Source organism: Takifugu flavidus, chromosome 6 (assembly GCF_003711565.1).
Source record: "Takifugu flavidus isolate HTHZ2018 chromosome 6, ASM371156v2, whole genome shotgun sequence".
NCBI classification, from domain to species: Eukaryota; Metazoa; Chordata; class Actinopteri; order Tetraodontiformes; family Tetraodontidae; genus Takifugu; species Takifugu flavidus.
In genome coordinates, this window is record NC_079525.1 from 13,787,640 (window position 1) to 13,811,439 (window position 23,800).

General features: G+C 48.5%; 4 protein-coding genes and 1 long non-coding RNA gene across 18 annotated transcripts in view; 2 read left to right on the forward strand and 3 right to left on the reverse strand.

Moving 5' to 3' along the window:
- Positions 1 to 840: 840 nt before the first annotated feature.
- Positions 841 to 6,974, reverse strand: cfap52 (cilia and flagella associated protein 52). Of its 2 annotated transcripts, XM_057037018.1 has the most exons (14): positions 6,553 to 6,974; positions 6,268 to 6,467; positions 6,052 to 6,188; positions 5,847 to 5,975; positions 5,669 to 5,768; positions 5,457 to 5,579; positions 5,280 to 5,380; positions 4,640 to 4,810; positions 4,200 to 4,348; positions 3,949 to 4,094; positions 3,589 to 3,740; positions 3,398 to 3,500; positions 1,261 to 1,372; positions 841 to 1,139 (listed from the first exon to the last, which is right to left on the reverse strand). In XM_057037018.1, exons 1-14 carry the CDS (start codon positions 6,917 to 6,919, stop codon positions 958 to 960), a joined length of 2,172 nt encoding a protein of 723 aa, XP_056892998.1. In that variant the 5' UTR covers positions 6,920 to 6,974; the 3' UTR covers positions 841 to 957. The 2 variants fall into 2 exon arrangements, with proteins under 2 accessions (XP_056892998.1, XP_056893000.1); XM_057037020.1 differs by having other exon boundaries at positions 6,268 to 6,948.
- LOC130528074 (uncharacterized) lies at positions 6,486 to 7,109 on the forward strand. Its single transcript, XR_008951205.1, has 2 exons — positions 6,486 to 6,614; positions 6,974 to 7,109. It is a non-coding gene; the product is annotated as an uncharacterized LOC130528074 (long non-coding RNA).
- Positions 7,110 to 7,175: 66 nt separating this feature from the next.
- Positions 7,176 to 10,273, reverse strand: LOC130528070 (zinc finger protein OZF-like). The gene is made up of 4 exons (XM_057037024.1): positions 10,254 to 10,273; positions 9,724 to 9,780; positions 9,361 to 9,465; positions 7,176 to 8,812 (listed from the first exon to the last, which is right to left on the reverse strand). The coding sequence occupies exons 2-4, from the start codon at positions 9,767 to 9,769 to the stop codon at positions 7,704 to 7,706; spliced, it is 1,260 nt and encodes a 419-aa protein (XP_056893004.1). The 5' UTR covers positions 9,770 to 9,780; positions 10,254 to 10,273; the 3' UTR covers positions 7,176 to 7,703.
- Positions 10,274 to 11,039: 766 nt separating this feature from the next.
- Positions 11,040 to 23,800, reverse strand: part of stx8 (syntaxin 8) — a 60,362-nt gene continuing 47,601 nt past the window's right edge. For 5 of the 12 annotated variants that reach the window (XR_008951203.1, XR_008951199.1, XR_008951200.1 and 2 more), the window contains 2 exons: positions 20,964 to 21,060; positions 11,040 to 15,237 (listed from right to left, as the gene is read on the reverse strand). The gene's annotated coding sequence lies outside the window, so the exon portion shown is untranslated. Of the gene's footprint in view, positions 16,447 to 20,963; positions 21,061 to 23,205; positions 23,234 to 23,800 lie in introns of those variants that run through there. The other 7 variants (XR_008951204.1, XM_057037028.1, XM_057037026.1 and 4 more) reach the window with 4 other exon arrangements.
- ntn1a (netrin 1a) overlaps positions 12,985 to 23,800 on the forward strand; it is a 38,132-nt gene continuing 27,316 nt past the window's right edge. For both annotated transcript variants that reach the window (XM_057037021.1, XM_057037022.1), the window contains exon 1: positions 12,985 to 14,008. In XM_057037021.1, the coding sequence (XP_056893001.1) occupies positions 12,985 to 14,008 (1,024 nt within the window). The remainder of the gene's footprint in view (positions 14,009 to 23,800) is intronic.

The following is a 23,800-nucleotide window of genomic DNA, read 5'->3' on the forward strand; positions in this document are numbered from 1 at the left end:
GGAGGAAAAGATGATGGGGTAAAGGGGTGGGGGGGGGGTTAAATGAATGCGGGGAATGGAGGCACTGATTTGGACAGTGGAGGGGAGTGATGAAGAGGGAGATAAAGATGAAGAGCCCATCAGTTCCATCAAAAGGATCACATGCAGCCATTTCATTCTCCTTCCACTCGGAACCCCAGGAAATGACAGCTTTTCAGCTTTCCCCACAGTGAAACGGACCTTTGGGAAGCCTGTCGGATTCTGACCGTCCTTTTCTACATCTCTCTCCCTCTTCATGTTCTAATCAAGCTTCATTTCACAGCTCGCCAGAACTAACGATTGAATTTCGCACGGACACACCTGCTGGTTCACTGAAAAGACCCGAGCCCCATCCAATATTCCAGAGTTTTCCCCCATGTTCTCCTCTGCATACGCGGCCCCCCGGGTTCGAGGGAAGGTGTTGCTGGCGGGATACTAATTATTTCAACATTTTTCAGCACGGAGCATCATCTCATCCAGAAAATGAATGGAGCTTTCGCACGTCTCCAGGTGTGATCTGCAGGGAGCATCTGTGCAACGCTCCATTCATTTTGCTCCAAAGATGCTTCTTTAAAAACAATGCAGTCTTTGACATGATGCTGGGCCTTCATCTGTGCATTTCCATTTATAACACTGACCTAAATATGACTATATAGGTCAGTGGTTGTGGTTTCAAAGCCTTTCAGTCATGTAGCCCTTTGTACTTTTGACCCCCAGCTCTGAATGGCGCACTGATAAAAGCTATTCATTAGCCACGAATAGTCTGTTTCTGTACAAGTTCTGCAATCCAGTCTCTTCGGAAATAAACAACCAAACTCAATCTTCAACCCAAGTTAAATTGTTTTATTTGATGTAAATGTTTGCATTGAATTGAGATCTTAGAACAGGGGACGCATCTTTTAGAACATGTCTCATGGTGCGGGGTCAATTGAATCTTAATCAAGAGGCAGGGGAGTGAGGGAACCTCCAGAGGACTACGGCGCCGTCCGCGCTGGTGCTGATTAGGGTGCTGCTGTTGGAGCACAGCTTGATACCGGTGATGCTGCCACCGTGAGCCATTCCTACGTGAGTGACTGCGCCCTCCATGTAGTCCCACACCTTCACCAGCTTGTCATCTCCTCCTGAGGTGGCAAAAATAAATCAATCTTCTGCTCATAAGTCCAAATCTATAACATGTGAGAGTAAATCAATGCAAATGAAACAATGAATCATGGTAGTAGCAAGCTGGTCTCAGCCCAGTACCTGTCACAAAGTGTGTGCCGCTCTGTGAGATGTCCATGGCGTTGATGGACCCGGTCAACAAGCCCTCCAGCTCTCTGATGGCTGAACCATCATACGCATCCCAGTAGACCAACTTCAGCATGAAGAAAAAAACAACAAAGTCATTTATTTAGGATCTGGGATTCTGATAGCGTTTGTGTCCCCTGCTGTAGAGCCGATACCTACTCAGTGCAGCCGAACAGACTTGCTAACTTCAGGTTTGTACTTTGAAATAGGCCGTTTGCTGCTGTCGCTGGCCGAGGTGAAATGCATTGTGGGATACCTAGTTGTTGACATGTATCAGAGGATCCCAGTGACAAGTGACCAGGAAGGAAAAAAGCACGAAAAAGAAGAATGAGTCTATACGCAGAAGGAGCAGCTGCTACCTCCTACTCAACCTTCTCCTTCTGAGCCAGGGAACCAATGGAAGCCAAAGGAAGTAATGGATTACTTTAAGTTTGAAGAGGAACAAACAGAGCACGAAGGCAAAGGTGTCGGAACGCTCGCATGGATCCAACCAGTATTCAAACACTCCAAAAGCTGCGCAGCTGTCAAAGATTTAGGTCCCACAAAAGTCAATTGTTGAAGTTATTTATAGCACAAAACAGTTGAAACGTCACAGAACTACAAGCTGAAGATGTTATTTTTATCACCAACCTGATTCGACTCTAAAATTTAAACGTTCAACAAAAGCGCAGATAAAATCCTGTATGATCGTCCTGTATGAAAGAAGGAAAGGTCCTTTATAAGAGGACGAAGGGGTAAAATAAAGAGGATGGAATCCTCCGCAGCATTACAGGGACCGGCTGTGGGGAGTCCAACATTATTAAGATGGATCTCTCAGACAAGATTTTATTTCTCTGCACAAGGCAGAAGTCAGAACGCATTAAAACGGGGGGAAATGTAATATCACAGACATATCAAATACTGCTGGTTTCGGCTGAAAGATTGAGGGGAGAAAAAGCCTCAATATGGACAAATGGACAAATAAATCCTGCTGTACTCTCAGACGGACTCAGATGATACTCGGGGCCACAACGAGACACAGAAACAAGGGCCATTTTTAGGGCTGATTGGCTTATTGAGATGGAAGGGCTTTCTGGTCCATCCCATATCCCATATTACCCTGAGAGGGGCTGCAGGGCTGTACAATGGCTGTGTGATCACTTCCCGCTTAAGGTGGACACTTACAGCGAAGACTGGCAGGCAGTCGCACCCAGATGAAGTGAACCATTTCAGTGCACGTGCACGTCTCTGGACCACAGGGGATCAGGAGCCTGACAGCATAAAAGGCTGTATTTTTTATTGATTTAATTCTATTAAGATGCATCGATGCAAAATCCACCTCTTGGTGTTTCGGTCGATCGCTGATAATTAGACCCATAAGAACCGACGTTCCCTAAACCGACGTTCAGTGGGAACTGGAGACCTGATCAGCGTCACCGCAGGCCCAAAGATATAGCGACTGTTCCAGCAACGGTGAGACCGCATCAATGGGAAGGTCTGTTCATTCCAAACGCCTTCCTTTCCTCCAGCAAACACCCCTCGCAGTTCCCCCGCAGCTGCTTTTCAAGTGGAAAACTGTATCATCATCAGAGGGGTCCACAAAATAATATACTGGGATGAAACTGGGGATCAAGAAAGACAGAGAGACAGGGAGAGAGAGAGAGAGCAAGAGAGAGAGAGAGAGAGAGAGAGAAAGAGAGAGAGAGCTGTTTTTCCCCTCAAACAGAGTGCCTGTGTATCAGAATGAGCAGATGGTGGATCTGGCTGGCACTCGCATGGCACATCCGCAGGAAGGCACAAATGCCACGACACTCACACTTCCATAAATCTCTCTCTCTCTCTCTCTCCTCTCTCTCGCCCTCTCACTCAGCGCTGCGTTAAGAGGCGTAACACGTCCTCGCCTCTCAGCAGGCAAAGAGGCGGCGGCCCGACTTGGTGTGTGAAGACGGGTTCAACGACGCAAACCCAGAAACAGGCAGTTCAATCTGCGAGCGTCAGAGAGGGAGAGTGGCGCCGAGTTGGCCAATCCAAATTATGATTAATGATGCTTGAAGAGAACCAAACTGGGATTCCCAGAGAATGCAATGGAAAAAAAAATAGAAAAAACCCCCACCTTTCTGTCAGTGCCGCTGGTGATGATCTGGTAGATGTCTGGGTGGTAACACACAGCCCGAAACAGTCTGGTGGTGATCACCATTTTAAGACTCACAAAACGCCTACAGAGGGGAAAAAATTCCGAAAAAGACAAATGTTGAACACAACCTCCGCGCAGATGATGCTTAGACATGCAGACAAGCTACTCACACGAGGTCCCAGATGATACAGGCGCCGTCAGAGCTGGCAGACACACACTCTTTGTCATCACTCTTGATTTTGATACATGTGACGGCGCCCCTGTGCTCCTTCATGGTCTCCAGCAGCCGGTGACCTTTCGGCTGCAATTCCCAGACGCGAACCTGAAACGGGCACAGAATTCCGACGTCAGGAATGCACGAATGCAGGACTTCGAGGCAGGAAAACTTGAAATCAGCCGCTGCGAAACACCGAAGGGGAAATGGGCCAATCGCTACCCGAGTCAAGAGCTTTTGTTCATCTTCGTGCACGCTACAATTCCGGTTTCAGCCCATCTAATGAATGTGTTTTCATTGGGCCTATTTCACTGACCATCCCTTTTCCTCCACCACTAATGATCCTCTTGCAGCTCCTGGTGCCAGCGATGGCCGTCACACCCGTGTTGTGCGCATCGTGAATGATGAGGACGAGGCGACCGCTCTCCGGTGCGAACACACGAACCTTACCATCGTTCCATGCTGGAAGAGAGCGAAATCTATTTTCAGCAGCCACTTATTCACAAAAAAAAATAGCAATGCAGCAGCATCTCTGGGATTTGAACCACATCTCCCACTGATTCGCACCACTGATGATGCTGTGGCCATCACTCATGAAGTCCAGGGCGTTGCAGGTCATGTTGGGTACCGTGATGCGGAGCAGCTCTTTGGGTTTGTCTATGTGCCACACCCTGATATCCTCCTCAGAGCAGGTTGCAAATAATTCTGATGTCCCACTAGAAAAAAAATATCCACAGAAAGATATGAACAATAACTGACCTCCACCAAATAGTTTCTTTTGGGTTAATGAAGCGTGAGTGTGTCGCCCTCTAGTGGGAGAATGTAGGTACTGGCGCCATGTATTATTACTCCATGAGTCGAGCCCACGCAGACCCAACTTTAAGGTGGGCTTGGGGGGGCGTCAAGATTCGTTACTCTGCCAATGCAGTTTGGTGGAAGATACAAAAAAAGTTTGGCATATTTCCCACTTCTTAAACCTGAAGCGTATAACAAGGAGTGACGCTTACAAACAGATGGCCACGTCTTTGACAGCGCTGCGGTGGCTGCTGGAAATGAGCTCAGCTCTGAAGTCCTCGCTTCTGAAGCCGTACATCTGAGCAGCGTCTGTGCCAACAAAGAACTGCTGGCCTTCTCCACTGAGGGCTATGGAGGTCACCGCTTTCTCCAGCTGGGCCTCCCTGAGGGGAAAAGGGGATGTGGGCAGAGAACTCTTTCTTTTTCAAAGCTGTGCAAAACTGCAAACCTATTATAATAATAAGTTTATCTGAAAACAGGGATAGAACACATTAATAACATGACTGTAAATGTGCCAGACTTAGCCAAGAGGCTATTTTTCATCTGTAGTCCCTATTTGTGATTAACAACCCGAAGGAGATCGTGATGTGATTTCTACTTCCTGTATAGTGCACTAACTAGGAGTGTGCCCTTTTGTAGGGGTGTCTGAACGTTAAGTGAGGATGGCTGCACCCTTTTAAGTGCACTCAATGTGTCCTTTAACGCACTGTGAAAAGCAGCGTGCAACCGTAGCTCTCGAACCAGGCAATATATCCCATCATCCTTTGCAATCACGTGTAAAAAGCTAGACATCGTAGTAGATCAAGCATGATGCTGTGGTTAATAGTGTTGTGATGCTGTGTCAGAACCTACTTTAGAGCTTGGAAGCTGCTCGCAGAGCACAGCATCAATTTGCCGCAGCCAGAACCAACGAGCAGGTGTCCGCCCTTCAGTGTCCTCAAAGCGCTGACGCTCTGGCCAGAACAAGATGGCGACATCAGCGTCCCCATTCAGAGGTCAAAGGTTACACGAACGTGCAGCAGAACCCACCCTGCTGTGTTTAGCCGAAAAGCGCTTTGGACCGTAGTCGCTCAGCCGCCGAGTCTTCAGGTTGAACTTCATGATGTCTCCGCTGGTCGTGCCGCAGAAGACGAACTCATCGTCTTCTGAGATCTGTGGAGGAACAAACGCAGCCGCTGCAGCATCAGTGCCCCCCCCAACGGCTGCACGGCTGTGGGAGCTAACGCCTCTATACGCCGCACCTCGATACACTCCACGGCCCTCTTCAGAATACCCGTCTGACACTCTGTGGGCTGGATCTTCCTGTTCAGGGGGTCCAGCTCCCACACGCGCAGTGCTGAGCTACAACCCAGAACAGAACACAGGCTGAGCCATGAGCGCTAGATTCTATAGAGAATCCCAAACACACCCTCCTCTCACCTCCCAGCTGTCACAAAGAGGTTACTGTTGGTGTTGGAGTACCGCACAGTGAGGCAGGGACTGGTGCTCCGGCCCGAGGCCGCGCTCCCACACACGGCCTGCCTGGTTTCCACGTTCCAGACGACGACTCTGAGGACAGAAGACGAATCTGATGGTTCGCGAGAGGGGAAATGAGGTCCAGTTCCTCCACGTCGGACCCTCTCACCTGCCGTCGTCCTGACCTCCGAGTGACACCAGGTACTTCTCATCAGGAGAGAAGTCCAGCGCTTCCACCTTTGCCTCATGGAGCAGCAGCTGGGCAGAACTTCTCCGTTGTGGATAATCCCAGATAATTATTACAGCCTAAATTGACATTTAAACGTGGGTGAAATGGCGGTTTATGCAGCACCAGATATGTCTGATATGGCTAAGGGTGTTTTACCTTAAAGCCCATGCAGTCCACCTGTCCAGAGGCGATCAACGAGCCGCTCCTGGACACCGAAACGCATGAGACGTCGCTGGTGTGTCCCTGCAGGAGCTCCTGTCTGCCATCTTTGATGGTCCTCAAAACCACCGTGGATCCCAGAGGGTAGATCAGGTGCTCCCCGTCCGGGTGGACGCTCAGGCCCGAACGCACGGAGCCTGATTTGGATGTTTGAGACGCACAATTACCTGGAGAGTTCCGCTGAAAGGCAAAACTTCGCGCGTCCACCCGCAGTTTCCTCACCGTTAAATCCGAAGACAGAGCGCAGTTCAACGGGGGGGAGGCCGTGCGTGTCCGCGTCCATGGTCAGTCTTCCGTGCGCGTCAGGTCGATTAATGCCGATCAAGAGGCAGGTTAAACAAAAGTTAGTCCGGATAAACAAACGTTGCCTAGCAACAGCGGGGGGGTTGGTCGGTGACGCGCGCACGCTCACGGCGCAAAAGCGCCGGAGAGAAACAGGCAAAATCTTCTGTTCTGGGTCTGAAACAGCTAAGATTCGTCCCTTCGATCCTGTTTTCTTTTTTTGTGGAATAAAACATGGATTTATTGTGTTTATTATTGACGGTCTGTGGTAAAATGACGCCGTTTCTCTGGATAAAGACCAACACATATTTCCCAGTTCGGTGTCCCGTCGGTTTAATTCTGGTGTTTTCCATCTTTCCAGGAGGAACACGGTGGATTTCTGCTCACTGGTGAAGCAGTGATCCAGGTCCTTCACAAGGATGTTGGTTTTCCCCAAGTGACAGAATTCCTGAATTACTTTGTATTTTAGACTTCCAGTTGGGAGGAGCCCACTACAAGTCAAGAAAAAAAATCTTTTCTAAATAAACTGTTAAAAAACAAAAAATGGAAGCCAGATGAACGACTGCCACGATCCTCAGTTTAATCAACTCTTATTTTTCTCATAGTTGTCTGAAATTCATCAAACCACTCATCACTACGCCGTCGATGAACCTTAGAGTCTAAATTTGACGCGACTATTTTGTCAGACCAACTATTTCTTCTCAGTTTGCCAAACTCGGATCCGTGCTCGTCCCGTTTTAGACCAGCCAGCTAACACATTTTAAGGGGATCTTTTCATTTTCCTTCATGTTTCTCTTAAAAATAACAACCCAAGAAGGTGCGATGAGCTGGAGCTGGATTCAGAGCTGGAATCTGTCCCAGCAGGCACTGGGTCACGCCCAGATCACCAGAGGAGCTGTGAGATCCACGCTGATCTGAACCAAGAACCTTGGCGCGGTGAGCCAACCACACTAACAAAGTCACAAAACGGTGCCAGAATATAGAAATGAATAACCGAGCAGGTGAAAGAAAGGGAAACGTCTCAACCTTTAACAAACAGCTGTAATTGTGCTCGTGAAGGCACCAGAGTTTCGGTCGGGACGAGGGAAATGTTACATCTCTTGCTGGGTTTGGAACTCTTGAGGTTTCTCTGACGTTTCCATGGCCGCGTCCTCGGACCCCTGGCTTCCAGCGTGGGTTCTGCGGTGTCTGCTAAGACAGTGGCTCCAGGAGAACCTGCGCCCGCACGTGGGGCACATGTAGGGCTTCTCCCCCGTGTGGACGCGCCGATGCGCCTTCAGCGTCTTGCGGCGGGTGAAGTTGGCGCCGCACTCGTCGCACCTGTATTTCTCCGACTTGTTGTGGACGCTCTGCTCGTGCACCCTCATGTTCCCCAGCTGCGAGAAGCCTTTGCCGCACACGGGGCAAAGGTGCGGCTTCTCCCCGGAGTGAATGCGCCTGTGAATCTTTAGGTCCCGGCCGCAGTAGAAGCGCTTCTCGCAGACGAAACAGGCGTGCGGCCTCTCGCCCGTGTGCTTGTTCATGTGCCTTTTCAGCCCTTCCGAGCGGGAGAAGCAGCTCTCGCACATGCTGCACCGGAAAGGCTTCTCCCCCGTGTGGGAGCGGGCGTGGCGGCGCAGCTCCGAGGCCTTGAAGAAGCACATTTCGCAGCGGTCGCACCTGTGTGGCTTTTCCGGCTGCTCCTCGTGCGTCCTCTCGTGCGCCTTGCAGTGGCCCATCTCAGAGAACGCTTTCCCGCAGATGTAGCAGAAGAAGGGCTTCTCTCCGGTGTGCGTCCTCGTGTGCCGGATGAGTTTGTAGAGCTTGGAGAAGGCCTTCGAGCAGTGCGTGCACTGGTAGGGCTCCCGTGGCTTCTTGGAGTGCGTGCGCTTGTGTCTCTCTAGCCTTGAAGGTCTATTGAAGATTTTCCCACAGTCCGGACACGGATGCTTGTTGGTCTTCTTGTGCCAGTTCAGGTGTCGGTCCATCTTCTCCTGCGTCATTAAACTCTTGTCACACTGCTGACAGTGGTAAATGATCCTGGGCTCCCGGGTGTGCACCGGTTTATGCCTCTCCAGCTTCGACCGCCGGTCAAAGACTTTGCCGCAGATGTCGCACTGGTGACACGCGTCTGGATCGTTGCTTTCTTTTCGCTCCATGTCCGATGACGCAAAGTCGGAGTCGGAGTCGGAGATTTCCTTTGAGAGGATTTCATCTGGACCTTTAAAAACAGGAATTATGAAGTAAGCTAAACAATTAAAATACACATCCAAGTGACCTTTTTGTGCCCGCAGTCTCTTCAAACAGTTAAAAGAGACAGAAGAGGAATTGGACGGGTACATCGCCGATGTGAGGACAAAGTTAATGTCTTTTAACCATTTACAGGGAACAAGTTTCAGATTTAGGCTGTAAATTTAAGGTTTATGCCTCTCAAATGGTGACTGTACGCAAGTCCCACCGCTGAAGCCCGGTGATGCTGGGATGGTGGGGGACAAAAGGCGGCACTGAGACCAAGGATTACGACGACGCAGCTTGATCTTTAGGGACTAAAACCAGGCGGCCTTCACGTAGTCACCCTTAGTGGCAGCTATGTACTTTCCAGATATTAGCCTATGAATGTGAGCGACCCTAACAACTGTTCATCTCCTAACCTGTAACTCTGAAGCTTCCTATCTCAGCCCTCAATAAAATATATAAAACCCAGGTGGACGTTATAGCACCATCCTCCCTACCGCCTCCCCAGTGCCACTCTCAAATAGTGATGCTCACTTAGACCGTTGCCTTTTGGTTGCTTGGAGTCCTTTTCTTCAATGTCTGATGAAGGAGAGTCTGATTCTAATTTGAAAATGTCCTTCAAGGTTATTTTTTCTGGACCTTTTAAAGGGAACATAAAAACAATAAAAAAAATACCAATGATGTTACATGATTAAAATGAAGACCCAAGTGAGATCTTGAGGCTTAGTAAGCTTAGTAAAGAAATAAAAGGCAATTTCTAAGTCTAAATACTAAAGGTAGTTATACATAAACTACTCTGAATATGCAATGATGTTTGGCAAAATAATGAATCTAGTGTTCAATTTAGCATATATTAAACAAAGAAAGTATTAAATGCAAAGTAGCATTAGGACTTACTTTCGTCAGAAGACTCCGTTTTGATAGATAAAACATGTGAATCCATGACTGCAGACTCTTAAAAAAGTAAAGACAGAGCAAAAAAGAGCAACATAAACGGGAAACATCCTGAATGATATATACAGAAAACATTGATGCAGAACTATTCCGGTGACAAATCTGTAGTTCTTTTAGACCGATGCATGCAGGTTCTAATGGGTGCAGATGGTTGTAGGGCGGCTACTGATTTTATAAGTTAATATGTTGGTTCCTGTTTCTTGATTAAGTTATTATATCGATTAAATAGAAATAAAGCATTACAGCACATTTTATATGGGAAGCATGAGGACACATCAGGCTAGGCAAAGTAAGTTAGCGACCGCTAACATTGCATGAGCTAAATTACATCCTTGCAGAGCAGTTTAGCATGAGCAAAACTTTCGACTGGTTTATTATTATTCCTTTCATGAAAGAGCGTTATATGTATTCACCTTTACCTTTAACGTTTTACAGTTTGTTTGCTTCAAACGACTGAGCAGCATGAAATTTACCATCATGCGGGATACCCGCAAACGCAACACCAGTTCTTCTTCTTTAGTCCTAAAAGGGAGTTGCTCGACATCCGTAATTTTGTTGCCGCCCCCTTTTGGTGTGCACGTGCCATAAAGAGTTTAATGCCAAGACAACACAATTTTTTTTTTTTTTTTAAATTTAACAAGTAATGACCATGGTAGCTTTGAAGTCGATCATTTTTAATAATGATTAATAATAATAATATTAATAACATAATTAAATTCCCATGATTATTAGATACTTTAACGTGGATCGTGTCCTTTACGTACTGATGATTTTTTTTAAAAAGATGAATAAAAACCTAGATTAATTGCTAGGGTCAATTATTGCATTAATAATCAAGGTAAAAACTGATTTTTACAGAGACCCGCTGCTCTGGAGTTTTCAGGAATGCGCACAACAAAGCTTTTGGCACGAAAGAGGCACAACTGGCGAGGCTGGCAAGGAGAAACGTGTTAAGAAATGAATTAGTTACCAACACGTGTTATTTACTCATAACAGAATGCTACCAAATAGATCTAATTCACTACATTTCTAAAGAGATTCCCTTTAAAAGCTATTCTGCTGATTATCCGGCAGGTGGCGCTGATGTGCTCTGGGAGAAAGAGGGAAGAACCGAGGCGCAAAAGACTGAACAAAGTGTTGATACGATGCTGTTATGATGCTGATTGTGAATGTAATACTATTAATATTGAGCATTGCCATTTTTGTCTCTCATTCTTATTCAGGACCAACTCAGAGAGAGTAACTTCAGCAAACAAGGGTTCAAGATTTAAGATTTAAGTGTTTTATTGATCCCCACAGGCAAATTAACTTGAGACAAGATTACAGAGAGTGTAAAAATAGACAGATAAAATACACATAAAATATACATAAAACACATGGTTGCATGAGCTGTGTGTCTGATAAGCAAGGTCATTGGTTTAATCACAGGTGGAATGGTATATTTTAATGGCTGTGGGGACAAACGACCTTTTGAGCTCCGCTCTGCGGCGCAGTGACAGGAGCTGTTGGCTGAAGCTGCGTTCCTGCCCAGCCAGGACGGGATGAAAGTCCAGAACGCTCCGCACCGTCCCCAGAGTCTAGATGCACAAGAATGTAACAGACACAACTTTTCAAGACAAATCGACAGTTGAAAAACCACAAGAAAAAGATGTCGTCCATCTTTGGTTCAAGCTTGAATGTTCCTGAACGCACCAGAGCTGTTCCTGAACGCACCAGAGCTGTTCAGCATCACCTCTGAACTGGATTATTGTTGCTGAATTTCAGGTTTGGTTGTATATCAGCTGGTCAACATGCTGTTTTACCATAAAGGTCCTATTTTCATCCTGAAGAGGAGCTTTTAGAAGATTTTAATGGTTTAAATGTTGAACAGCTCTCTATTGCATGTCTGTTAGAAACATATAAAAAAAATTAATACAACTGCTTAAGCGGCTGATAATTGAACACGATCTTCTGATTTATTTTTCAGCACAATTCTTTTGCTTCTCTGCTCAATTCTCTTTTCATTTTCACTACTTTATAAGCGATGTTGTGTCACTATCTGATTATATTCTGTGGACGAGCAGCAGACACATGAAGTGTCTTGTTTCCACCGCCTGGGACGAACAGAGGACACGGCTCACTGCGCAGGTGTTCTGCGAGCGTCCACAAGGTGGCGCTGTTGCGCACAACAGGTCAGGTACCGTTGACTGCACGACGGCCGTCACGAAGAGCGGACGCGTCCCAACAGCACTTCTTTTACGTGCACGGAGGTTTAAAACACAGCTCGCTGGACCGGAAACCCGAGCTCTCTTAAAAATATGTAAAATATGCGAGATTAGGACTTTTATCATCATGAGCAGGAATGTCTGAATACATTTGATGGTGGGAATTTTACGCATTCATATGACTTGAAAATGCGTCATCCTGTGCTGCGTTTACATTCACAACATACATGTGATGCCGCATCACAACTTAAAAAAAAATCTACGTGTATATTTATAAAAAGTTTAAATCTTATTACGCAATTTATGCGGCTGGAATTTAAAAGTAACCAAGACATGGAATTAATAAACGCACGACTTGAGTTATTTTGCACGATGGGGGAGAAAAACCTGGCGCAATGGTGCCTTTACTGAACCCTACTTTGTTAACAGTTTTGGTTTTATGCCTTTTTTGTATCAGGTGTTACTTGGATGAAAGTGCGCGCTGAGAGCAGCCAATCATCGCGCTCGTCTGCGTTCTCTTCCTCCTGCGGCAACGCGCGTCGCGCCGCCAGTGGATGTCGTTGTTCCGCCTGCTTGTCATTCCCGCAAGACAAACTGGCAGCAGAGAGGGAGAGAGAGAGGCAAGGAGAGGGGGAAGAGAGTGGGAGAGGGAGTGAGTGAGGCTATAAGGACACTTGAGACTCTTAAAATCCAGCCGCTCCTCTCGTTTTACGCAGGAGATTTGAAGCAACAAACAAGAAAAGAGGAGCGCGTTGACTGACGCCCGCACACAGAGAAAACAGACCCAACACCGTTTCAAACTCACCTCAGGTAAAGTGGAATTTGTTTTGGTAAAACCAGACATGGATGCGACGTGACCCGCTGTTACTGTCGTGTCAGGGCCGCGTAGCCTTGCGCGCACGTTTGGGGAAAAGATGGCAGGCGCGAATGAACTTAACTCTCTCCTCTCGTAACTCTTGCCACTTTCTCCCGCAGCGACAGACACACTTGAGGAGCGACCATGATGAGGGCTGTGGATCTGCTGCCCTTTGCGCTGCTCGCGGCGTCCCTGACGTGCCGGAGCGCGCTGGGTGGATACGGGATGGGCATGTTCGCCGCGCAGACCTCTCCCCCGGACCCCTGCTACGACGAGCACGGTAACCCGCGGCGATGCATCCCCGATTTTGTCAACGCCGCGTTCGGAAAGGAGGTGAAGGTGTCGAGTACGTGCGGCAAAACGCCCAGCCGCTACTGCGAGGCGACGGCGGCGGAGAAAGGAGAGGAGAGGAGCAGGAACTGCCACACGTGCGACGCCTCGGATCCCAAAAAATACCACCCACCGGCGTACCTGACGGACCTGAACAACCCGCACAACCTCACCTGCTGGCAGTCGGAAAACTTCATCCAGTACCCGCAAAACGTCACGATGACTTTGTCGCTGGGGAAGAAGTTCGAAGTCACTTACGTGAGTTTGCAGTTCTGCTCGCCCCGACCGGAATCCATGGTCATTTACAAATCCATGGATTACGGCAAAACCTGGGTGCCCTTTCAGCTGTATTCCACCCAGTGCAGGAAGATGTACAACAGGCCCAACAGGGCCGTCATCACCAAGCAGAACGAGCAGGAGGCCGTGTGCACGGACTCCCACACCGACATGTACCCTCTGACCGGCGGGCTCATCGCCTTCAGCACGCTGGACGGAAGACCCTCCGCGCACGACTTTGACAATTCCCCGGTCCTCCAGGACTGGGTGACGGCTACCGACATTAAAGTCATCTTCAGCCGGCTGCACACTTTTGGAGACGAGAACGAGGACGACTCGGAACTGGCGCGGGAGTCTTACTTTTACGCCGTGTCCGACCTGCAAGTCGGCGGGAGATGCAAGTGCAACGGACACGCGTCCCGGTGCGTCAAAGACCGGGACGGGGGTCTGGTGTGCGAGTGCAAGCACAACACCGCCGGGCCGGAGTGCGACAGGTGCAAGCCTTTCCACTACGACAGACCGTGGCAGAGGGCGACAGCCAGGGAGGCCAACGAGTGCGTCGGTAAGTGCATCGATCCTCCATCCGGTGCGAGCCGTGCACGCGGCTGAAGCTGCTGCACAAGCGCTTCACGGTGAAATACAAACCTTTAAAAAGCGGAAACACAAAACCCACAAATCAGCTCTCATTCGAGAATTAAAAAAGAGATAAATCCGCATAAATAAAAAAGATTTCCATCAATATAATAATGATAATTACAACAAAAGATTTCTTTCGGTTCTTTAAAGGAGACCACAGTAAGTAAATATTGCTCCGCGCATTGTGCGCGTCACCACAGTAGAATTATGCTTCAATCCTAAAATATCATTTTAAACGCGCCTCAAACTGGACCGAAGAGCCCGAACATTTGCTCCACGAACCCACCGCCGTTTGGGGGGAAAAGCTACATTTGTTCAAGCAACAGAATCAGAAAAAATTCCAGAATTCCAGAAAAATTCCCAATAAAATCTACGCATTTTTATGATCCACACGACTGTCAATGGTTTTCCAAAATCGCGTTTGTTTAATTGTCTTATTATTTTGCCGAGTCACGTGGTTGACTTCGACAATCATTCCAGTTTGCTTTTTCCCCCACAATTAATCCCGTTACACAATTTACTCACGCCGAACTTTATCAAAGGACAAAAAAAAAGAAGAAAAAAAACGCGATTAAGCAGATTAAATGCGGTATTATATGACACACAAAGCTATTGTAAACAGAAGGCAGGTGTCAGGAGGGGAAGAAAGAGGCGATGCTATCGGGATTTTCTGAGAACCAGCATGTTTTATCAGCTGCTGCGAGATTAAAGAGTTCACAGTTGCAGTTTAGTTTCAGGAGTCGGGTCCCGTTACAACCTGGCACGGACGCGCAAAGGTCCAGATTCCCCGAACGATCCCGGACCTTGTGTCCATGTTTCTGTTAGATGAGCAATAAAAAAAGAACCCCCAAAACCCCCCAAAATCCCAAAACGCAGCGTGGACGAGCAGAGCGCGGTTTAAATTGCCATTTTTGAGGGGGGGGATGGGGGTAAATGGTGTCTCTCCGGAGCGCCACGGTTGGTTTGGTTCTCCAGATGATGAGTTCTGTGAGGATGAGGAGGATGAGGAAGATGAGTTGGATGAGGAAGATGAGTTGGATGAGGAAGATGAGGAGGATGAGGAGGATGAGGAGGGGGAATCCGGGCAGGTATGCAGCACACTGGGACACCCCAACACAACCTCATTTCTTCTCTCTTAACGAGTGGGAAAACTTCCTGAAGGAAAGTAGCAGAAATCCCGCGAGTTTACGCTTTTTCCTCTCTTTTAAAAAAAAAATAAAAAAAAATAAAAAAAAGAATATATACGCGTGGGAGAAGTATTTGCGCAAAAAAAATATTTATGCAATATACAATGGCGATGGTTTTAATTTTGACCAGCAAAAAAAAAAAGCCAAATGTAAAAAACAAACAAAAAAAACAACTAAATACATAAAATAAAATCATGACAATATTTACAAAAGAGTTTCAATGAGATGCTGAAATTATAGATCCAAACAAAACCACCCGAGTTTAAAGCATCAGGGTAATTGGGTCTATTGTGTGTGTGTGTGTGTGTGTGTGTGTGTGTGTGGTGTGTGTGTGTGTGTGACCCTGAGGAGAAGCAGGAATCACACCTCTGAACTCATGCAGATGTAATTATTGCAAAAGCTCGGGGAAGGAGAAAAGAAAGAAAGAAGAAAGAAAGAAAGAAAGAAAGAAAAGTGGGATTTTGAAGGGCACTCTGCTGATTGGCTGTATCCCGGATGCTGACGGTCTCCCGTGCACATCGATCCGTGCGGGCCGCCGGCTGCAGAGGGAAATCTAATAAATCCCTCGGAGGCGGCGAGGTGACAGAGAGGCTCAGTCGGGAGCAAATGTGGAGGAATGGAGGTAAACAGCGATCACGCACGTGCACAGGACGGAGAGGCTGGGGAAAAGGTTTACAGGACACGTTGGGCTGGAATGACGGCTCGAAGGCATGTGGACGGAGGGGAGTTGGCCCCCGGGGGGGGAGCTGGGACGGAGGGAGGGGCCTGGGACGGAGCGGGACCACAATAGAAGGGAACTTCTGAGGGAGGAAGGGTCGGCTGGGCGAGACAGACGGAGCAGCACCTGCTTTGAACTTAGAATCAAAGCCGCACGTTCCCACACCATTCCGAAATTGGGAATTTCAGCTGGATTTGCTGTTTGCAAGTGGGATCTTTAGACGTTGACACCTGCTGCCTTCTGTTAAAAGAGACCTTCTGCCTGCTTCTCCTACCTTCTTAGGCAAACGTCATGTTTCCACATGTGATCACTCGCCTTCCCAAGCCGCCATCTTTCCTCCTGAAAGGCACCGGCGGGATGCTCCGTTAATTCGTGGCCCCCGATGACAGTTCAGGGGATAAACAGACGAATTTCTGCACTTTGCACTTTCTTCTTAGCGCGTGCCGTCATTTCTGCATCCTGGCAGGCACACACACACACACACACACACACACACACACACAACACACACACACACACACACACACACACACACACACACACTCGCATTCCTATCTTTCTGAGACATACCATATTATATACCATACACCCCAACATCTCAACTAACCCCCTGACCCTGACTCTACCCCCAACCTAAAATCAGTTCCAACCTCAACCATAAAATCATTTTCACCCTCAAACAATCCTTTGAAGATGTGGGGCAAAATGGCCTCACTTTGGTGGTAGAATAATGACACACACACACACACTTGAGCTGCATGTTGAAACATAGGGGACGTCTCTCTCTCCCTCTCTCTCTGTCTCTTTAGGAATCTATTTCGGCACAGCTCTTATCAGTGTTTATGGCTCTTTTTGTAAACCGCTGCAAAAATAAGTCTCTCACGGCCCAGACGGGGAGCTCAGCCCACTGGTTTAGATTTTCAGACCTGTTATATGTCTCAGACAGACAGAAACGTGGCCGCTGAGCCAGCTCGTACTGTAAGCAAGGCTGACGGTACGGTATATCAAGTGCTGGGACTAAACACAAGACAGTCGCATGCAAGCACCCACCCACACGTGCACACACACACACACACACACAGATACTGGATCTGCAATATCTGTGCTGAGCCACTGAGAAGTTTCTCCCCCTCGTCTGGCTGTTTGTCTGAGTAATGTTGTGGCTGATTCCAACAAGTAAGAGACAACATCTAAAGCTCTGGTGTGTCTGAGTCGGTGAGTGCAATTAAGGCTGCACACTCGCATTACCGCTGCAGTTGTGATGCGGGGAAAAGCACGTCAGGAGCAAGTGTGTGTGAAGCACAAAAATGGATGATGGTTCACACACATTTGGTGTGTTATGCTGACCTTTGTGGAATACAGAGATGCCAAGTTGTAAAGAGCATGAAATCCTCCCAGTAGATGTTCACAGAGACCCTGGACGCGGTTCAGGTTCGGTCCGTGCCCCCGTGGCGTGCGCTTTTGTGCGGACTCATGACGGGGTTGTTGACAGGATATAAATTGTGCTCTTGAACCGGGAAAACAGGCCGGCGAACGCTCGCAGAATTTACGAGGCAGCCTCGGTTGGAAGGAAGACAGAGTGGATCTATTCTGGTTCTCAGCCTGATTACTTGGAACTCCGGCTGGTCCAAAATAGCAGATCATTTATATTTAAAGAAAATGATTTAATAAAGCAATTAGATAACTTTTAGACGGACGCTGGATCCCGAAACCATTCAGTCCCTGATCCCAGGTCGTGAATTAGCCATAAATTAGACTCAAATGGTAGCGACAGATGTTGCAAATAATGTCGAAACATTTTCTATTTTGAAACGCGGATGATCTTGAAGCTATTAACGTTTGGCAGCAGCTCCTTTGAGCTGGAATTTTGGAGCTAGCCGTTGCGCGTCATGAGGCCTGTTTAAGAATTCAGACCTTTTCAATTGAATTCCGGTTTTCCCAGAGATAATCGCCGCTGACGGGACTTTGGTGAGCGGAAAAGCTGTTGCGTTTCTGGGTAACAGGTGAAACGCGAGGGCGATATTCTTTACATCCCGTTCGGCAAAGCTCGGATGCGTCCACTTGTCAGGAGGAAAAAAAAGCCCCTCCTGAAAGCTCGCCACCTCCGTGACTCTTGCTGAAATCTATCTCCTTTTCTGCCGCTGTGGGATAGTTTCACTGGTTTGGCTAAAACCCTTAATGCAACACAGACCCTTCTCACAGCGTGAGCCCACATTTTTTTATCCAGAGGCTGCACGCACACCCGCGCCAAAAAAAAAAAAGGAAACTCTTGTTTTTGCTGTTGATGTAAAGCCATATTGAATTAGCCCTCGCACACTTCCTCCTGTCGTTCTCGCTCGAGGGTTCCTGGTTTATCACAACGTTAAACGGGACCAGAAAGTCGGTTTGACAACGCCGTTATTAAAAGAGTCGTCTCATTAGACCTGATCAGAAACATTGCTGCCGCATGTGTTTTGAATTTCCAATGCTAACATGCTAATGAGATCCAAGCAGATCATTTCTCACTCTTTTGACAAACGCTGTGAAACTCCGGGAAAACTTAATCTGATTTATCTTGTACAAACTGCAACGTGGGATCTTTTTACAGTGACGAAAGCTGGTTCGGTATTTTCCTTGGCCGCTACGTCGACAGTCTGGTCGCTACCAATCGCCCGAGGTGCGAAATGTTAAACCAGCAATTTCACCAAATCAGAGCGCTGAAACCTGGAGAAGCTGCTGCCTAAACATCTGTGAAAAGCACAGCCATTTTTCAGGCGGAGTTTGAAGGACGGGAATTTCTCACGCACACAAACCTATTAATTCTTCGGGTTTTTCTTAGCTAGCCAATGCAGCAAGTGTACGTCTGCTTCTGGACATGTGATTGTTTCTGAGAGAAGCTTAAATACTGTGCAAGCCGTTCTCTCCTCCCGCCAGTTTTTATGTGGCGACTGTCCTCGACCCGAGGAATTATGGGAAGAAAGTCTGGGAAGACGCCTCTCAATGAAGTACTTGTGTTGGCCTGCTGGTGTAATGAAGGCTCATCTTAGCTGAAGCGGCTAGTGATTAACGGTGTTTGAAAATCCGTAATAATATCGGCACGTTCGCACATTAGACGCAGGAGCGTCGGCGCAGCTGTCGACATCACGGAGTCACGTCGCACCGCTGGCGCTTGTGGCCCCGCGCTTGAGATTTTTGGAATATGCGATAAAGGAAAACGCCGGTGCTCTTGTTTATTTCGTTTTGATCCAACAGCTGGACACAATCTGCTCATAAACAATGCTGAAGTAGACGGGCACTCGCTGGCAGTGCTGGAACGCAGAGCCGGGGCCTGTAATGAGGCCGGTGAGTAATGCTGCAGCTTCTCCCAGGGATTTACATCAGGAACCGTGCAACCAAAGTCCTGATCGAGGGAAAACTAAAAAGGAATAAAATCCCGCGCAGCGACTCAACTGGGAGCGGCCCGCTCAGATTTCAGGTGTCCACCAGGGCCGCGAAGCCCGGCTCGGGGGGCCGTTTCATTCTAGCGTGTTTTTAGCATGTAGCAGAGGTTCAACTGCGCCCTTCAAATGTGCCGGTTTCCTTATTTATTTTCTCTGCGGCGGCCGTCGGCCAGGTTTGCACCCGGATCCCACATGCACTCAGATAACATCACATTCTGAATCTGTCTGGGCCACGTGTTCCTTCACTTTTGCAGCAGCATAGGCGCAACCCTGACCTGGACGGCATCCGATGGGTGCCAGTAGGCGTGCACCGTCCAGTCGGTCTGGCCAGTTTGAGCACGTAGCGCACATTGAAAGCTGTTTAAAAAAATAAAAATAAAAAGCTCCTCCGTGAGGCACGCAGCCTCAAATGAACACAAGTTGGACAGATGCAGAGATAGAGGCGGCTGCATGCGCGTGGAAGCGTTATCTGCGTTTGTTTTCGACAGGGACGGAGCTACATGCGTGTCTCGCGTTACAGGACGTAGCTGTGCCCGGACCTGTGCGAACGCCGCGATCCTACGGCATCACGAGGCCTCGTACGCATGACGCTGGACTCTGAACGGAAGAGGAAACCAACGTCTCTATCTATGCTAATATTAGACACTTATCTGCTGTTATGGAGCGAGATGCTGCCCCTCTTGTTTATTGGAAAATCTGATGGAGCGAATGGGCCACCGAGCGGAGGCAGGCACCGAGCGTGCACGGCCCCGCCGGGTGCAGGCGCACGCTCGCACAGCGCCGCTATGATCCCAATATACAAAGCAGCCTCACTTGTTAACAGACGGTCGTAAAGAGGCCAGTAAAAAGCAGCGAGCGGCTGCCTGTGAGAGCCGATCCGCAGCCTGCGGCCAGCGGCGCTTTAGAGGATCACTGATGACCTCAGAGGCTGTGTGTGGCAGCGGGTTACTGAACGGTTACCAAGAAGAGGCCAAAGCATTTGCAGCCAAAGCATGTAATGTGGACTAGAAGACACACACACACAAAAAAGAGAGCCAGAAAGAAAGGAGGGGGAGATTGTTCTCTCGCGCTGCGATTAGCGGATACATTATTAATGAGATGACTTTCAATGTAAAATCATTACAAGCCGCGTTTCTACTTTCAGGTGGAAACGAGCGGCGGAGCTGGGGCAGCATGTGTTGCTGCAATTATCCAAATCTGTTCACACTTAAAAATAAAAGCCTTGGCACGGCTTGTTACAACTCCTCCAAAATCTCCCTGTAGCCGCTCGGCCTGTGAGTGCATCGACAACAGCAATAAAAGAACACTTGCTCGAGTGTGTGCGCGTGTGTGTGTGTGTGTGTGTAAGTGAGCAACAGAGAGAAGAAGAAAAAGAGAAGGAAACTTTTGTTTTTACAGCAGCTTAGCAATTGATGCAAGGTGAAAGTTCTGGCAGAATCCGCCCTGGAAACGGGCGCCGACAGGACCGACTAGCACAAGCATGAATGCATTCGGGATCATGGCCGTTAATACGCGCAGCTATACGTGATTAATAATCGCCACAAATTGACGGCCTACCTTGAGGCGAAGAGCGCCCTCTACTGTTTGTGTAGCGCCCACGAACGCCAGCGGGAGCCTGGTTGGAGGTGCAGGTCACCAAACTGGCACCAAAAACCTGAAAACCCAACCAAATAAAAGCAAACAGGTGATAAATCTCACTTAATTTCAGCAAAAAAAACAATTTGACCTTTTCTGTATCACCCCCCCCCCCCACACACACACACACACACACACTGAAAGAACAGGTTAAACAAAGTCAAATTATTTTTGCTTTAATGCGTCAAACATGGTCACACACTGCCAGGAGAATTCTTTGTGTGTGTGTGTGTGTGTGTGTGTGTTAGCCAACGGCTCATTCATCACCAACATCTTCTTCTTTCCCATATAAGTCATGGCACAGGCTGTGCCTGCTTGTGTGTGTGTGTGTGTGTGTGTGTGTGTGTGTGTGTGGGCCGCCGCTCCGCTGCAAAAACGCAGCCACACAGGCAGCGGAGCGGCGGCCGCCGGCGTCCTGCCGTCCTCCCGGGGGACGGCGGCGCGCGGCGCCACCCTCAGCTGGTAAATCAGGCTGTTTTTACGCAGGCGACGCGTTGACACGCTTGCACAAGGGGAGCTCAGTCAGCAGAGGTCAGCACAAAATCGAGATTTACAGTGTTTGAAGGGGGGAGAAGCGGGTCCGTAAACACCTCCTGGTGAGAAGTGAAGCGGTTGTTGTTGCAGGACGAGCGGGGAGACGGATCCCAGATCATCACCGGCGATTTCCTGCGAGATGTTTGGGAAATCTGGGCTACTTTGTGGGTCTTGGGGCGTGTGGAATGTATTCTTTTGGGAGGCTGCCTGCGGGCTGAGTTTGCCAGGTCATCTCAATTTGCCAGGGGTGATCCTGGGTTAATCCATCACTCATTAGCTCTCAGAGATAAGACACTCATGGGAAGGGGGGGGGCGGGGGAGGGGGGGTTCAGGGGAGGGGGGAGAGGACTGCAGGTCCACACTTTCTCTGCGGGTCTGAATGCACTGAATGGTCTCGCCTGCCTTCATTGAAGGGATGGTTGCATCAGTGGGGATAAAAAGCACTGCTTCTCTCCCTTTCTCGCCGTCCCAGCCCCCCCCACCCTTAGCCGACCCTGCTGTCTCTGGGACAATGAACAAGCTCGGTGCCGGGGCTTCTTCTCTGACGCGCGTGCATGTGTGTGTGTGTGTGTTTAGTGTGTGTGTTTCTTGACAAATTGTCAGCTTCCCGTTTGAATCTCCTTTCTGCTTCTCATATTAAAAGTCCCATCTGACCCGAGGATGGGAAGGCAAACAAATGGGCCCGATTATAAGAGCTTTGATAAGGAAATTGTAAGGAAATTGAGTCATTAAAGGCAATATTTACATTATGAGATGATCGTTCCTGGCAAAAATTCATTTCCAAATGGGGCCCCCGTATGTTTTCGCTGAAGTTAGAATCCAGGCCTGGATGAGACCGGGAGAAAAAGTTGAACTTGTCTTTGGTTTGCTCCGTGGTGAACCCCCCAGAGACGCTCACAGATATTGCAATGATTATGCCCCAGATGTCTGCAGATATCCAGATGTCTTTCTGATGATAAACCAGAGCCTGGAGAATCCATCTCAGTCCCCAGGTTCCCCGGTTGAAGCCCCCCCACCCCCGCCTCCCTTGTTTCTGCTGTGTTTTACTACTTGTATTTTCTCCTGTGCGGCCGAGACGGATGGTTGGCCGGAGATGAAAGTTGAGGCGGAGCTCGGGGGACAACTGACAGGAGATGGATTGGCCGTCTCCCGGGGTCTCTGAAGACGTCAGGGGATGGAGACACGGGGGCCATCCAGGCGAGAACGCTCATGTCCTCTGCCCCGTCTTTCTCCTGGTCAGGCAGGGAGCCGTAGGCAGCCCCAGCTCTTGTCCCGTCCTTAATTTCCATCCTCTTTTAAAGCTCATAGCGTAGAGACGGACGGGGGCCTGGGTGGCTGGTGCTGGAGCAGATCAGATAGAGGCCCCTCATTAACTGAGAGCAGAAATAAAATATTAGCTAAGTTAAAGGAGCTCCAGTTAAAGTTTGAAAAAAAAGCTTTATGGTTCGAGTCACCTATTTAACCAAGACTCCCAACCAGTGCGTTTACCTCAACCAGTTGTCTAAGCTACAGAAAATAATTGGACTTTGATCCAACCAATCAACACTGACATCCAAACACAGGTAACGAAGCAGCGCTTCGGTTGCCGTCGCCCACAACCGGTGTGCGAGGATGCAAAGACCAATGATGATTGGTCATCCAGGAAATCTCGAGCCCCACTTAAAAAAGAAAGAAAGAAAAAAAAAAGCTATTGGGTTTCTGTGAACCGTCTCCATAGTATCGAGCCGCTGGAAATGAAGTGAACTCAGAGCCCCAATAACAAACAAGGTCAGCGGAAAAATAAAGAAAGAGGCGACGGTAGAGAGACTCAAGAAGGAGGAGAGCGAGACTTAAGGAAAGGAATAACAGTGGCCGGTGTTTGGGTTGCCGCTCGGGCCAGTGACCTCATCGGAAATGACATTTCTCTCGCCAACACGCGGCGCTACAGTGGGCACGTTGGGGCTGTGCACGCGCCAGGCCGGGATAGAGGCAGATTTCTCCCCCCTGCCCCCACATTTATCAGCTGCAAGATGTGAACATGCAAAACCTGCAACAAGAGGCCGAACTTTTTACTGGAGCCATTTTATTAGATTAGTTTAAGTGGCCTATTTGATAATTATAGTCAATTTTCCAGACCTGCTTCAGAGCACAATCACCCTGTTGCCAGAGCAAATATCAGGAAATATCTACAGAATCAATAACACATTGGGGGATGGGGGGGGGGGGGGTAATAATTGCAGTATTTA